At 42.6% G+C, this 16,345-nt stretch overlaps 1 protein-coding gene across 1 annotated transcript in view; it reads right to left on the bottom strand.

Annotated features, from left to right (window-relative positions):
* The window catches only part of tapt1b (transmembrane anterior posterior transformation 1b), a 19,178-nt gene that overhangs the window by 1,299 nt on the left and 1,534 nt on the right, over window positions 1-16,345 (bottom strand). Inside the window, exons 2-10 of the mRNA XM_037689947.1 lie at window positions 14,468-14,598; window positions 14,241-14,359; window positions 11,992-12,154; window positions 11,763-11,898; window positions 9,988-10,085; window positions 9,832-9,901; window positions 9,566-9,646; window positions 9,262-9,371; window positions 3,838-3,897 (exon numbers count right to left, since the gene is read on the bottom strand). Coding sequence (XP_037545875.1) covers window positions 3,838-3,897; window positions 9,262-9,371; window positions 9,566-9,646; window positions 9,832-9,901; window positions 9,988-10,085; window positions 11,763-11,898; window positions 11,992-12,154; window positions 14,241-14,359; window positions 14,468-14,598 — 968 coding nt within the window. The remainder of the gene's footprint in view (window positions 1-3,837; window positions 3,898-9,261; window positions 9,372-9,565; window positions 9,647-9,831; window positions 9,902-9,987; window positions 10,086-11,762; window positions 11,899-11,991; window positions 12,155-14,240; window positions 14,360-14,467; window positions 14,599-16,345) is intronic.

The following is a 16,345-nucleotide window of genomic DNA, read 5'->3' as shown; positions in this document are numbered from 1 at the left end:
CTAACAGGACCGCGCCGCTAACAGGACCGCGCCGCTAACAGGACCGCGCCGCTAAGTGGACCGCGCCGCTAAGTGGACCACGCCGCTAAGTGGACCACGCCGCTAAGTGGACCACGCCGCTAACAGTACCATGCTGCTAACAGTACCATGTCGCTAACAGGACCCTTCTGCTAACAGGACCATGCAGCTAACAGGCCCACACCGCTAACAGGACCCCTATGCTAACAGGATCATGCTGCTAACAGGACCTCTCTGCTAACAGGATCACACCGCTAACAGTACCATGCCGCTAACAGGACCACGCCGCTAACAGTACCATGCCGCTAACAGGACCATGCCGCTAACAGGACCATGCTGCTAACAGGAACCCTTTGCTAACAGGACCATGCTACTAACAGGACCATACCGCTAACAGGACCATGCTGCTAACAGGACCCCTCTACTAACAGGACCACGCTGCTAACAGGACCATGCTGCTAACAGGACCATGCTGCTAACAGTAACAGTGTTTTTAGAATACTATTATTTCAACTGCTTTTTGTTGTTGTGTATTGTTGTCTGTACTTTAAATGTTGTCTGTCTAATACAGGTCTCTCTTGAAAATGAGTCCTCATGACTCAGTGAGACTAACCGGTATAAATACAGGTTAATTAAAATAAAATAAAATGTTGTGTTTTCCTCCTTGAAATGCCACCTTATCGTGGTGGAGGAGTTTGTGTGCCTGAATGATTCTAGGAGCTATGCTGTCGAGGGCAATTATAACTGCCTCTGGTAGGGTCTCCCAAGGCAGATTGGTCCTAGGTGACAGGCCAGACAAAGAGCGATTCAGAAGATTTTTATGGACAAAACAAGGAACTCGGTGTCCCTTGCCCGGACATGGGTTATCAGGGCCCCACCCTGGAGCCAAGCCTGGGGGAGGGGCTTGTTGGCGAGCGCCTGGTGACCGGGTCTCTATCCATGGGGCCCGGTCGGGCTCAGCCCGAAGGAGCAGCATGGGTTTGCCTTCCTGTGGACCCACCACCTGCAGGAAGGGCCGTAAAAGTCGGAATGCTATGGGCATTGGCCAAAGGCGGGGACCATGGCGCTCTGACCCTGGCTTACCAAAGCTAGCTCTTGGGACATGGAACGTAACCTCTCTGGCAGCCTGAACTTGTGCGCGAGGTTGAGAGGTACCAACTAGATATAGTTGGGCTCACCTTGACGCACAGCATGGGCTCTGGAGTCGATCTCCTTGAGAGGGGCTGGACCTTACTCCACTCTGGAGTTGCGCATGGTGAGAGGCATTGAGCTGGTGTGGGTCTACTTGTAGCTCCCCGACTTGGTGCCTGTGTTTTGGAGTTTTCCCGGTAGATGAGAGGGTGGCTTTAGGACTGGGCAATATCATATTGTTCACAATAATACGTAAATAAGTAAAAAAAAAAGCTTGCCCGGGAAACTAAATTATATCATGTTATGCTAATTTCATGACGTAATATGTCAATGTTTCCCCTACCATTATACAAGCGGGGTGCCCCGTTAACAGAACCAAGCGCGCCGAACAACCGAACTGAACTGCGCACCCCACCTCCACCTGTTGGTACAGGCGCAACGCTAATTAGTTGCGCGCAATACTAGCTAGCTAAAAAGTTAAAAACAACGCACGGCTCAGCTGTCTCTCCACCCAGCTCTAAAATGCGGGTACAGACAATGACAGCTCAATTGTCTCTCCCTCCCCCCACCAGTGCAGCTCGGCTTTTTTCTCTCCCCCCACCCACCCCGCTCTGGGCTGCCAGTGCGGGCGCAGCTCGTCTGCGTCTCCCCCGCTCTAAACTGCCAGTACAAACACGTGCAGCTCAGCTGTGACTCTTGAGTTCACAGTCAGTCCATGGACCAAGAAAAGAGTCAGGTGATCAAAGACAGAGCATCAGAGAAATGAATCATTCCGGCAGGAATAGAGGAAGCTGAAACACCACAAGCTTCAGGGTCAGCAGAAGACACCTTGCCACAAGTTTTGGAAGTTATAGCTAATTTTAAGGCAACAAATATTTTGTTGTATGTTACATTTATGCTCAACAGATCTTAAGCTTCATTTTATTTAGTTATTTTGGGAAACTTCACCTGCATTTTGGTTTTTGTGGTGGATTTTGTTGATCTATATTTTGTGCAGACTTTTTCAATCTAAATAACAGAAGGATTATTTGTATTTTTTATTTTTATACTTGGAGACTGAATACTTTACTAAATAAAGTAATTTCAGTAAAATTAGCCCTTGTTGTTTTTTTAGTTTTTATATAATACTGCAAAGCAACATGTTAAGTTAATTTTGTCAAATGAATACCTAATTTCTGTTTTGTTTTTTTGTTATATCACAAAATTTATCGTTATCGTCAGAATGCTCTGAAACATCACGATATTATATTTGAGCCATATTGCCCACCCCTAGGTGGCTTCCCTTCACCTTCCGGTGGGGGACAGGCTCTGACTGTTGTTTGTGCCTACATGCCAAACTGCAGATCGGAGTAACCGGCCTTCATGGAGTCCTTGGCAGGGGTGCTGGAAGGTGTGCCAGCTGGGGACTACTTCATTCTGCTGGGGGACTTCAATGCCCACATGGATAATGACAGTGTGACCTGGAGGGGCGTGATTGGGAGGAAAGGCCTCTCTGATCTGAACCCGAGTGGTGCTCTGTTGTTGGACTTCTGTGCTAGTCAGTTTGTCCATCACGAGCACCATGTTTGAACATAAGGGTGTCCATAAGTGCACTTGGCACCAGGACGCCCTAGGTCATAGATCAATGATTGACTTCATAGTTGTGTCATCTGATTTGCGGCCATTTGATTTTGGACACTCGGGTGAAGAGAGGAGCTGAGCTGTCAACTGATCATCACCTGGTAGTGAGTTGGATCAGATGGCAGGGGAGGATGCCAGACAAGACCCGGTAGACCCAAACGTGTAGTGAGGGTTTGCTGGGAACACCTGGCTGAGGTGAGGGACATTGAGTCCGAATGGGCCATGTTCCACACCTCGCTTGTTGAGGTAGCTGGCTTGAGCTGTGACCGTAAGGTTGTCAGTGCTTCTCGTGGTGGCCATCCATGAACTTTGTGGTGGACACCCCGGGTTAGGGCGGCTGTCAAGCTGAAGAAGGAGTCCTATCGGGCCTTGTTGGCCAGTGGGACTCTGGAGGCAGCTGAGTAGTACCGGAGGACCAAGCGCTCTGCAGCCATGGCTGTTGCTGAGGAAAAAGCTCGGATGTGGGAGGAGTTCGGTGAGACCTTGGATAGAGACCATCGGTCGGCTCTCGCTCCAAGCAAGAGCTGGAAGAGGTGGCTATGGAAAGAGATGCCTGAGCCTCCCTGCTCAAGCTGCTGCCCCTGCAACCCAACTTCAGAATAAGCGGAAGATAATGGATGGATGCATTGTTGTGTTTTATTCTGTTTATTGTTCTTTTACCATTATTAATTGTATATTTTATTGTCTTATACTCTCATTTATTGCCTCATTTGTCTAAAATGTAAAGCACTTTGGTCAGCTTTTTATTTTTTTTTATTGTGCCTGAATAATATGTTTGACATTTAATGCATTGTGACATATAATTGAACAAGAACATTGTAACAGTGAGTATCATCTCATTTTAAGTTTCTTCAAAACTCTGGAGTGAACAGTCAAATGTTACCAAATCAGTTTCAGTATGAGAGAAAGATGAAACACACACAGATAAAACAGAAGAACTGGTGTCTTGAAATTACACATTGATCCAGAAACTCGTTCAAAACAGTTTCTGAGCATGTTCTCCTGGTAAAGACAACTAAGACAGATGCTCGGCTGAAACTGTTATTGTCTTGAAATTATTTCACTCACATTCTTCTGTCTGCTGCTGACAAGGTCAAAGGCCAGGCTGGCTCTGTATTCTCCATACACCTGGGAAAAGACATGGAGTGACACACACTGCTCAGCACAAATACGAATCTTTACAGAATAAAACAAACAAACAAAAAACATTTAAAATCTCACTAATACTGTAATTGTAGATTTCAGTTGTGTGCCACTTCAAATCTGGGTGAGAATTGAACAATAAGTGAGAAGGCAGAAGGTGTCAAACCAACAGCAATCAGGATGGACTTAAAAAAGAGGATCTGTTGGATGAGTTTTCTAGAAAGGAGCTCAGTTGGATGGAGTGTGCGGAAGAGCGAGGGTACCAACATCAGTTTGTAAATCACAAAACATCTAAGGTCAAAGGAGACGGATGAGAAATCCACAGAGACAAAGGAAAGCGAATCTTAACTGTCCTTTTTGGAACTTTGTTCTTAAAGATAACCTCACTCCAGGACCAGATACAAAAGATTATTTTCTGAGCATTTAGCTGGATCTCAAAAGTTGTTTTTTTTTGTGATTAGACAACGCAGTGTCAAACAAACTCAACGTCAACAGATTTAGGACATCATTCATTAGGAAGCACTGCCTACTCTTTAACCTGCTCCCTTCTTTCCACTAAAAGAAGACTAAAGGAGTATGTTACTGGTGTACTCTGCTGTGTAAACAATATGCACCAAGAAGTATGTGGCTATATTTGATCGGGGTAATACTCCTTTTTTCCCTCTAACAATTATTTGTGCTTTTGATACAAAGTTTCAATTATGTAGCTCTGAAACACTGACTAAGAATGGGACTTTTTAGCTTTTAGTCACTTTCTTGCTCACGTTCTTAGTAAAAAAAAAAGATTTGGGATATACAGTATATACACTATTAATTTAATGAATAAATTTTCTCTACAAGGTTATATACATCCTGTCTTTTACAGTGAACTACATTTAACAAGTAGTTAAGCTGACAATCACTTTCAAACGATAAGAGGTCAGGTAACATAAAGCAGGTTTTACCAGCCTTTAAAGCTTAATTAAAATTAAACTTTACTCAGAAAACAAAACCAAAGGAAATATGATAAACAAAGGCAACAGATATACAAGATGCAAATATTATCTGGTCAGGACTAAGATTACAGACACTGCAGTAAGGATAGTGTATTTTTACCAGTAATTTATATACAAATGTTTCCCAACTCATTTTACCCCATTCGACAAAAAATTACAGTCATTAAATAAACAAGCTGTGAATAAGTATGTTGGGCTAACTGGTAAAGTTAAATTGTCTGTAGGTGTGAGTGGGAGTGAATGGTTGTTTGTCTCGTTTGTCTCTATGTGTGTCCCTGTTATGGACTGGAAACCTGTTTATGGTGTCCCCAGCCTCTCGCACAGAGACTGCTGGATATGGACATCTGTGTCCCCCCCGTGACCCAAAAAGGAAGAAGCGAGTAAAAGATAATGGATGGATGGATGAATAAAACAAAAACTTAAATCTATATTGAATACATGCCATATGTTTTATTAAAAATGTTTTTAAGCTTGTTTTCACACCTGATAGTCCGAAAGACTCGGTTCGGGACCAATATTCATAACATTTTGTTTACATTTGAGCTGGTGCGTTTGCATTCACACTGCACTGTGCAGTCGAGCCAACCTCTTGAACCAACCTATTCCCCCGCTCGCCTGTGGGGGCGCTGCACCAAGAACTACTGAAAGAAACAACACAAAAACCTCTGAAGACACTTCTTCTTCTTCTTCTTCTGGAAATAAAAACAAAAACGGAGTGGCATCAAGTTTTAGCAGTTTTAGGAGTTATATTTTGTAATTTTTCAAAAATGGACTCAGCATGAGCAGAAGATGAGGCAGAAGACCATGGAGAAAATTGTTTTTCACACAAGGCAGCTGACGGCTCCATATAAGGTCAGAGAAATGCGTGTTTGTTTGCTGTACTCCACTTCTTGCTTGTGGAGCGGGGCCTGTTCTGTTTACATTCACACTGCACTCGAACCGTGCTGGAGTTCTCTTCTACCGGACCGAGACCTAGGTTTTAGCCCGGGCCAGAGTTCGCCTTTTTGTTCCGTGACAGAGTTCGATGGTGCGTTCACACCTCCCCAAACGAACCGGACTTTCTAGGAAAATGAGCTAGAGTTCGATTAAAGCGGACTAAACAGCGCTGGTGTGAATGCACCCTAAGAAGACTTGTAACAGTCTTACATGACCTTCATCAGCCAAAACACTGGAATTAGCTCCACAAGCACAGTCATGTCAAGGCTGACCTTATCTGCTATTTAATGTTGGTTTCTGACTGAGGTCAGTATTTATCTTTATCAACTAACACCAAAAAAATACATTTCCTGACGGGTTTCATGTGATGTCAGAAATGTATAAAGGAAGAATGTAACTTCATATCTTTGAAAGTTTCAGAAAGTGTTGAAAAGAAGTGGAAAGCCAGAAGCAAAGGCAAGAAAGTCAAAACTGTGCATCTGAGGGATATTAATACACACAGGAAGTGTCTGTGTCAGTGGAAGTGAATTAGGAGGGGGGGAAGATGTCAGTGGAATAGTTACTGGTTGAACTGATAATGCATCTGTGAAAATGAAAATAGATGAGCTTCCACTTGTCCCACCTCCATACACAGGTAATGCTTCACCCCTGTCTGTGTATGCTCCATTACATACCCAACTACTGGCCTTGGCTGACCCGTTTTCCGTTCTCCCCCACAGGATGGGGAGCCACACTCTGCATACTCTGTGAGTGCTCCTCCCATGCCTGACCCCTCTTTCCAGCCCTGGACCCGCAGCAAACAGAAAGAACAGGATCTGGGGACATCATCAACCCAACATGCAGAGAAGAACAAAATCTTCACTACTTCTATGGTTGAGGTCATGGAAGCTGATGGGCCAGCTTGGGTGAACAGACAATGGACACATGATGATGTTAAAAATACAACAGATCTCTTGCCAAATCCAGAAGAGGATGGAGCCAAGTTTGCCACAGAGTTTCAGGCCTTTTGCAGAGAAATAAGACCCACGGGTGTTGAAATTCGTTGCGTCCTGGCCAAAATGATAAAAGCCTGTGACATGGCCGACCTGGATCCCCTTCCAGACCCCCAACTTCAGCTCATCAACCTAAACTACGACCATCTGGACAATGGCCAGTATGCAGCAGCCGTGACCCATCTGTGTGAAAAAATAAAAAACTAATTTCCACAAAAGATGGAGACAAATGCTCTAAAAGCTGTCACACAAAGGCCACATGAACCCGTCGACGACTTTCTCCACCGTCTCAAAGAGGCATTCAACAAACACTCTGGCCTCAACTGCCCTTCAGAACTGGGCAACACAGCAGGGCCCTGGAAAAGACTCCTCTGCAGTTACATCATGGACGGTCTGAAGCCTGACATTGCTTCTCAGACACGTCGTTCTTATATTGGCATGGACATGAGACCCGTCTGGCCGAACTGAAACATCATGTCAGAGACATGCTCAAGAGGTCATTCAAGATCAAGGGCAGAAGAAGGCAGCCAAATGAGTATCAGAGCTGCACAAAGCCACTCTCACCATATACTCAGCTGTGGCTGCCCAAGCCAGAGGGCCTTGTGGCCCTCAAGTCTACCAGAGGAGGAGACCGAGGTCACTTCAGGGGTCGAGGCTGTGGAAGAGGACGCCCATGGAACAACAGACAAGATGGGGCATGTCACAACTGTGGACAAATGGGCCACTGGAAAAATTAATGCCCAAACCCACAGAGAGGAGGTCTCCAAGGTCATCCACAAGGGGACACACGGGGGGGGGGGGGGGGGGACCCCGGGATGCGGGCAGCAGGACGTTTCTGCCAGTGTGCCAGAAAAGGGAAGTGAGGCACCACACATGCACTGCTACACTCTGTAAAGTCTGCTACAACTGATACCAGTAGCGGTTCATCAGGCTGATGTTGGGCTGAATTGTGTTGGTTTTGCTGTCTGTTCTGACTGACACACTGATTTTAGGCCCTCTACCATCTCACATTTCTGCCCAAACGGCAGAGCTTGTGGCCCTGACGGAGGCCTGTAAATTAGCCTCTGGAAAATCTGTTAACATTTATACTGACTCCAGATACGCTTTTGGTGGTGTTCATGATTTTGGTGCTCTTTGGAAACAGACAATTCCTGAAATCTGACGGTAAGCCCATCTTTAACACACCATAAGTTGATGCTTTACTAAAAGCCATTTTATTACCTAAACAATTAGGTGTTATCAAACGCACAGCTCACACTCGTCTTTCTGATTCTGTGTCTGCAGGAAACGCCCGTGCAGATGCTGCTGCCAAAAAGGCCTGGACACAGCATTTCCTGCCCTATTTTCAGCCCCTGCACTGCCTGCTCAGCCCCCCACCTTTGCTCCTACAAAGGAGTTTCCACCTTCTGCACACCTGTCACGGTGACAGGGCAGCTGAACCCCCTGAAAAGCAGCTCCTCCTGGAATAACTGGAACTGGTTTACTGATTTTACTGAATGGAAAGCGTGGCTTCAGAAAATTGGTGTTTTCTTGTCGTTTGTTTTAGTAATATTAATGATTCTGTCCTGTTGTGTTATTCCTCTTATTAAATTCATGGTGAACCTTATGTTCTCAACCACCCTATTGGCCCTGGAACCACAAAGAGATTACATAGCTCTCCTATCTGGCCCTGAACCTGATGAAAATTATAATAATGTTGATCATGATGAAATTGTGTAACTTCAACTCAGTGCTTTTGGCGCAATTGTTGTAAACTGCAAAGTGAACAAATGCTGATTTCTTTTCATCTGGGTTGTGACTTTCATTTTATATTTCAATGTATAATCATGGTGTTTCAAAAATGTGTGATTTTATAATCAAGGGAGGAGTGTAATAAAAATATAAAATAATGTAGTATGAACACTAATATACTTTATATTAGTGTATATTTTTTCCTCACTGGTTTAAACTTTTTCACCTTTTTCCTTTATGTGCAAAGTGAAGATGTTCTTTTGATTGATTTATTCTTTGTGACTGATGAAGTGTTCTCCTCATTGGCAAGTTTGGATCCTTCTGCTTCCTAATAAGAGCCTGGGAAGAAGAGGACCTCTGACTCTGCTGTCTTCCTTTGCCTTATTACAACAGGTGTTTATCTTCTATGACATGAGGGAGGAAAATAAATTTCCTGACAGATTTCATGTGATGTCAGAAATGTATAAAGGAAGAATGTAACTTCATATCTTCGCTCTTTTGCCTAACAAGCTCAGGAGTCTTCGAACGCTGTAATTGCCTTCAAATAATAAAAAAAAACTTGCTGGACACAGATCGATCTCGTCTTTGTTTGAGTTACAATTTATTCCTCACTGTTTGTAAAAATCCACCACAGTATCTAATTAAATATGCAACATTTTAGGTCCAACAACCAAATAAAGTAAAAATGGACTCACGTCTGCACTGATGTCATTGAATTTGGTGATGAAAGCGTGCTTCACAACATCCACTGCAAACTCTGACAACATCACCATGACAACAACTGGGAAGAGTACCAATAAGTGGTCTAGAAACAAACACATGACAGGAATAAAGTTATCTTTAAACCAATAAATGTTTAAAGACAATTGTGACCAAGGGAATGTTCCTGCTTTAAGTACTATGGAAACATTTTTAAATGGGCCTATGAGAAGTAATATAATGAAAACATGTTTTTGTCTGTACAAATAGATAACAGTCTGTGCTCTTCACAGTGGTTACCAGGGTTCCATGAAAACTGCTCCATGTTTCTGAGACAGACGATGAGCAGGAGGATGCAGTTGGTGAACCTCTCTTTTATGTCTGAGAGAAACAAACAAATCAATCCTGGATTAACCTACTTTATGCTCACTGCAGCGGAGCTTGATTCCAGAAATTTACCTTAGATTGAATTGAGTTTAAAAGCTGAGGATAAAAATACCCTAAAATGTACAACTGTTTTAATGCAAAAAAAATATGTGTGCTTTTTCAGACCGGTTCACACTTACCACTATTAGACATCTGGAAAAGGTTGTTCTTTTCAAACTTCTTGAACACACTTCCTTTGATTTCCACAAACTGAAAAAACGAAACAAAACAAATCTGACTCGCCTCATGCTGCAAGTATGTTGAACAAAATGAATTAACCTGTAAATCATACTCACGTTGTTTGACATCATTATGGTGAGCAACGACTTGTTATGGGAGTTGAAGGCAACATTTAGTGTCGTGGCCTGAACCATGATGAGGATGGCATGAAGAACTGGACAAATATAAGCTCAGGAAAAATATACTTCAAGTACTGAAAGGAAAAACATTTAGTTGTGTATTGGTTTTTGAACTTACACTATTTAACTGGATTGCCCTCTCCAGGTTGAGGGTGAGGTGCTGCCGCAAGTAGTAGAGTTTTGTTCAGGGGTAAGGGGAAAAATGTAGCATGAGATCAACAGACAAATGGGTGCAGCTTCTGCAGTATTGCGGACTCTGTGCCGGTTTGCTGTGGTGAAGAGGGAGCTGAGCTGTAAGTCGAAGCTCTCAGTTTATCAGAGAGAGAGATTGTGTGTGTGTGTGTGTGTGTGAGAGAGAGAGCGAGAGAGAGATGGATGGACAATTAGAGAGAGAGAGAGAGAGAGAGAGAGCAAGAGAGAGATGGATGGACAATTAGAGAGAGCAAGAGAGAGCAAGAGAAATATGGATGGACAATTAGAGAGAGAGATTGAGAGAGAGAGGGGGGATGAATGGATAGACATTTTAATTATTTTCTATCACTTTAAACGACAGGGTTAGAACTAATTATCATGTGTAATAAGTTAATTTTAAAACGTTTCTCTTATTTAGTGTTTGTAAAGCAGGTAAAACATACATTTAAGCTCCTACTGGCCGACATTTAAATAAAGCATATAAAAAAAACTAATAATAAAAATGATAGATTATCAACAAATAGATACATTTAGTTTGAATAAACACTACATTGCCAAAAGCATCTGCTCACCCATCCTAACTATCGGAATCAGGTGTTCCAATCACTTCCATGGCCACAGGTGTATAAAATGAAGCACCTAGGCATGCAGACTGTTGTTACGAACATTTGTGAAAGAATGGGTCGCTCTCGGGAGCTCAGTGAATTCCAGCGTGGAACTGACTGGATGCCACCTATGCAACAAATCCAGTCGTGAGATCCCCTCCCTCCTAAATATTCCACAGTCAACTGTCAGCTGTATTATAAGAAAATGGAAGTATTTGGGAATGACAGCAACTCAGCCACGAAGTGGTAGACCAAGTAAACTGACGGAACGGGGTCAGCGGATGCTGCAGCTCATAGTGCGAAGAGGTCGCCAACTTTCTGCAGAGTCAGTCACTACAGACCTCCAAACTTCATGTGGCCTTCAGATTAGCTCAAGAACAATGCGCAGAGAGCTTCATGGAATGAGTTTCCATGGTCGAGCAGCTACATCCAAGCCATACAGTTTGGAGCTGGCCCCTTCCTCTTCCAACATGACTGTGCACCAGTGCACAAAGCACGGTCCATAAAGACATGGATGGCAGAGTCTGGTGTGGATGAACTTGACCGGCCTGCAGAGTCCTGAACTCAACACATTTGGGGTGAATAAGAGCGGAGACTGAGAGCCAGGCCTTCTCGTCCAACATCAGTATGTGACCTCACAAATGCGCTTCTGGAAGAATGGTCAAAAATCCCCATAAACACACTCCTAAACCTTGTGGACAACCTTCCCAGAAGAGTCTACGCTGTTCTAGCTGTAAAGGGTGGACCAACGTCATATTGAACCCTATGGATTAGGAATGGGATGTCACTTAAGCTCATATGGGAGTCAAGGCAGGTGAGCGAATACTTTTGGCAAGGTAGTGTATATATATATTTTTTCTACGATCAGCTCACAAACCCCTGCCAGTCAGGGATCTACAGAGTCTTGGAGGATACAGACATACAGCACAGCCATGAGGAAATGAGGAATCACTCCAATGTGTGCTCTCTTCTTCTCTTTGGGTTCTGTTGCAGTCCAGTACAGAGCATCCAAAATGTCTTGGCCAAATGACGAGAACAGACGATCTGCCACCTGACATCACAGCGCCGCAGAGAATGACAAGGAATGGAGACAATGACTGAATCTGCAGCGGACAGTAGAGTATGAAACACTGTGTGGACATACCTCCAACATGTTGTAGATGATGTAGAGTTTGATGACGGACTGCCCCCGGATGAGGTGGTACATCATGGAGTAATCTACGTAGCTCATCATTGAGTAACACAGCACCATAATGAAGCCTTTCAGCACATCACATACTTGGGCAGGCTGGAGTAATCGGGAGCCTCTAAACACCGACCATAAATTACAGATAAACAAAATGTGACCAGAAGGAAATAGCCAGGAGAAAAGCAAGAGCAGAGCCACAAACACACTGAACATTGTTTAAATTAGACATATCCAGAGCTCTGCCTCCCCCTGGAGGTTAAAAACATTATCGTTCTGTTTTCAAGTATAAATAATACCAAGAAAAAACATTCAACAAAACTGTGCACATTTTAGTCAACCAACAATGATGTGCAAAAAACCCCATAAAAACCATGAAGTGGCCAAAATGATCAGACAGATGAAGATGAATATTTTCTACTGATTGTTCAATAAATCGGTTTAAAATTAGGGTGTTTTTTTTTAAGAGTGTGAACACTTTTGGTGTCACTTAACAATATGGGCTGCTTTATATAAATATTAATGCTTTATAAATAGGTTATTTGAGTTTGTCAGCACTTTAAAAAGCATTAACAATCATGTATAAACAGTGTTCAGACATTGCACTTTTATTCATTCGGGTGGATGTAATTTATTGCTAACTACTCAGCTTGTTTTTGTAACTACTGTACTTTTCGCTGTATAAGTCACAACTTTTACATAAATTAGCATACCCTGCGACTTATACAGCAAAGCAACCCCCCCCCATATTTATAACCCAATTTTTGGCTGAGATCTGACGATTTCATTCATTCTGGCATGGAAAATATTGAACACTAACATTTTCAGCCACTAGAGGGCGCTCGAGTAATATGGCAAGCCAAGTGTCTCATTAACAGATAAAAGTGCCTATTAATGAGACACTTGTCTTGCCATACCAAGCCACCCTCGTCTTGCTCCAGAACTCCTGGAGCAAAAGGCAAATCGGGCAAAATGCAGCTGATTTGACGTTAAATTTAATTTAACTCATTTAATTCTGTGCAAATTCCGTTAAATTGCATTTATTAAGGAAAGGTTCAACTGAGACACACCTTTACTATAATGTCGAGCAAAAAATTATTTTATGTTGGTGGTTATCTTGTTAAATTTCTACAAAATGTACAGTGAGTCCACCCTCTGTACATTGCCGCTTTCGCGAATCGGCTTTTGAAATGCAGCTGATTTGACAGTTAAAGTGCATTTATTAAGGAAAAGTTAAACTGAGACACACCTTTACTATAATTTCGAGCAATAAATACTTGTTTATAAGTGTTAATCTTGTTAAATTCTTGTTAAAGTCCTCCCGTGCACGCTCCCACGGATGCCATTTGGCAGCCAATCGATTTTTGGCACACCGGCCCACATTTCCAGGTTGTCAGCGGTGACACGTATGCGACGCGTCAGAGGTGATGCATAATAGATGTGACTTATACGGCAAAGCGATGCGTTTATGTTTTTTCCCACTTTATTAGACATATCTGGACTGATGCGAGTAATACGGCTGTGTGATATGTGCGGTGGAAATTACGGTAAATATGCTCATATTGTGTACATGCAGGTAATGTACTGACAATATTAATATTTAAATCTAAATTACAAAAGAATTAATAAAAATACAGCACTTGTTATTGTGAGACTGCTTTGGTGTTTAAGGCGTTTCATACCCGTTTTATAAATGATTGTAAATGTTACATAAAGCTTTTACAAAGTAGTAAAAAAAAAACTAATTTTAAAGCATAAAAAACAATTTAAAAGGAGCCCAGAGAGTGAAGTAAAACCACATTTTCCTTTAGAGGAAAACCATTGAGTTATTCAACAGAAAAGAATCTGCATCTTTCTGACTGTTTTCACAAACAAAATGAACATTGTTAACATTTTACAGAGTAACAAGAAAAAAATAAAAACACCATATTACTAATTTTTATGATTCAACAATCTACCCTATTCTCATTAAATAAATAACACGTGCAAATAATGTGAATGCAGATGCACACTTATGCTAACGACGAGGGCAATAAAAAGTTTTTTAATAAACCTGTTAAATATGTGTATTTGCTAAAATAACTACCAGATGAGAAAGTACTAGTATACAAACTATTAGAATTGTTTTCCAATATAAAAGTCAACCATTATAAGTAAAGGACTAAGCAAATTTAAGTGAGCAAGCATGCCTAAAGCCTAAACAGTACCTGAGGCCGCAGCATGGCACAGTGACGAGCCGTAAAAGAGCCAGCATTACTCTCAGGGGTAAAAGCGTGAACACATAGAGGAACGTATCCAGACACAGGAAGAAGCCGAAAGTCATCAACTGTGTTGAGAGTGAGGGAATAAAAACAGGAGTGTAAAAGTAAGCTTACATTATTGTTAAATAAATATATAATTAAATGGTTTGACACCCAGTTCAGTGTATTTTCACCTTTTCCAGCTCCTTGGGGATGCGGAGGCAGGTGTACACCTTCTCTCTGCGCTCTGTGTATTTGGCCTCGTTGTGTTCAAGAAAGTAGCCTCTGGTGAGCTCAGTGGTTATAAACCTACCCAGAGATAAGTCTAGAATAAAACATACAGAGAAAAAGAACCATTTAAAATCATTTAATTTTCTTAAATCTCTGCCATGAACTTATCATCATCACCTGGTTAAAGGAAACTTTACATTCTGTTCTGATACAAATAATACCAATAATTTACAATGTTTCACATGTAAGACGGTGTTTTCTGTGGCAAAAAAGCTGATCATTATCCATGTCTTAACCTTCTACTGAAACTGGGGATGACTGACAAATGAAAGAACGTGGAGGTATGCACTTGAAAACAGAGGAGTGAAAGTCAGCCGTAGTAAGACAGAGTACATGGGTGTGAACGAGAGGGAGGAGGTGGAACAGTGAGGCTACAAGGAGCAGAGGTCACAAAGGTGCAGGACTTCAAGTACTTGAGGGCCACTATCCAGGAAAAATGGTGTGAGGTAAAGAAGTGAAAAAGAGAGTCCAGGCAGGATGGAGTGGATGGAGAAAAGTTTCAGGAGTGATTTGCCACAAAAGGTGTCAGCAAAGGTCAAAGGAAAAGTTTACAAGACAGTGGTGAGACCAGCTCTGTTGTATGGTCTGGAGACGGTGGCAAAAAAAAAAAAAAAAAAAAAAGACAGGAGAAATCAGAATAAGCTTTTTTTATCACTGCACTGAGATACGAGAATATGTACGTACAGTCGTCCAAAAGACAGGCAGAGTGCACGAAGCTGCTGCTATAAAGCGCGGCCTTCTTATTCTTTTCAGAATACATTTTTTTAGATAGAAAAAGGGACAAAGCCACGAGGAGAGGATAGGGCATTACAAAAAAACCATCTCTTCACACTTTGTCTTAACGTGACATCATTTAAGACGTCAAAAAAAGAAAAAAACCTCAGCCAGCAAGCACATTTATGAACACGTTACATATGCATTTATGACGACGCGGTCCATGAAGCACTAACAGACAGTCCATTGTCCTGAAAAGATGGTCAGCCGGCACAGTTCTGATAAGCCTTCACAGAAGGGGGTGGGGGGTTGCGATGGACGAAGCTTTTCCTTAGTTTACACATTCCCCAGGAGAACTGGATAAGTTCAAGGCCAGCCGGGGAGTCCCATTCAGATAACCACAATTGTTGATTTATTCAGGCAGACTATTTTTCCGTCAGCCTCGAGTCTGTACTGATCCTTCCAAGGTCCGACATGGCCAGATTAGGGTACATACTACAGGTCCGTGCTTATGAGCCTCTTCAAGGTCGTGTTCATGCTGACGAGTCCCAAAGCTGCAGGTGGCCTGTGATTCAAATCACCCAACTTACGGCTTCGCTCGTAAATCAAGATTTTGAGTCCTCAAAGCACAAACCAACCTTCACATAGACAGCAGCCTGAAGAGGTCCAAATTAACTGCAACCGTCTTCTTTGTACTTTGATAAACCAGGATCCAGACTATTCCGAAAACAAGAAACCTGCTATCATAACTCCAATTATATGCGATTTCGGCGTCCTCGATCGACAGCAGAGTTAGACACATCACCTCTAGAGATTTTTCCAGCTGCGTGCGTGTCGTTCGAGCAGATGAGGGTTCTCCAGGACCCTGTCGCTTTGTTGAAAGGATTTTGTAATTTACATCGAAAGTCCAGTCGGTCAGATCAAAAACAGTAGTTTTCATTTCGGAAGATGTGTAAAAATAGGAGCTGCTCCGATACACAGACAGAGAGCAAAAAAGCAGGAGGAGAACAGGGAGCAGAGAGAAAATGTGTGCGCCTCGTTAAGAGAGCTAGAGAGGAGGCAAAAAA

The sequence above is a fragment of the Nematolebias whitei genome, chromosome 16 (assembly GCF_014905685.2).
Source record: "Nematolebias whitei isolate Nwh7 chromosome 16, NemWhi1, whole genome shotgun sequence".
Lineage (NCBI taxonomy): Eukaryota > Metazoa > Chordata > Actinopteri > Cyprinodontiformes > Rivulidae > Nematolebias > Nematolebias whitei.
This window is presented reverse-complemented; position numbering and strand designations above follow the sequence as displayed.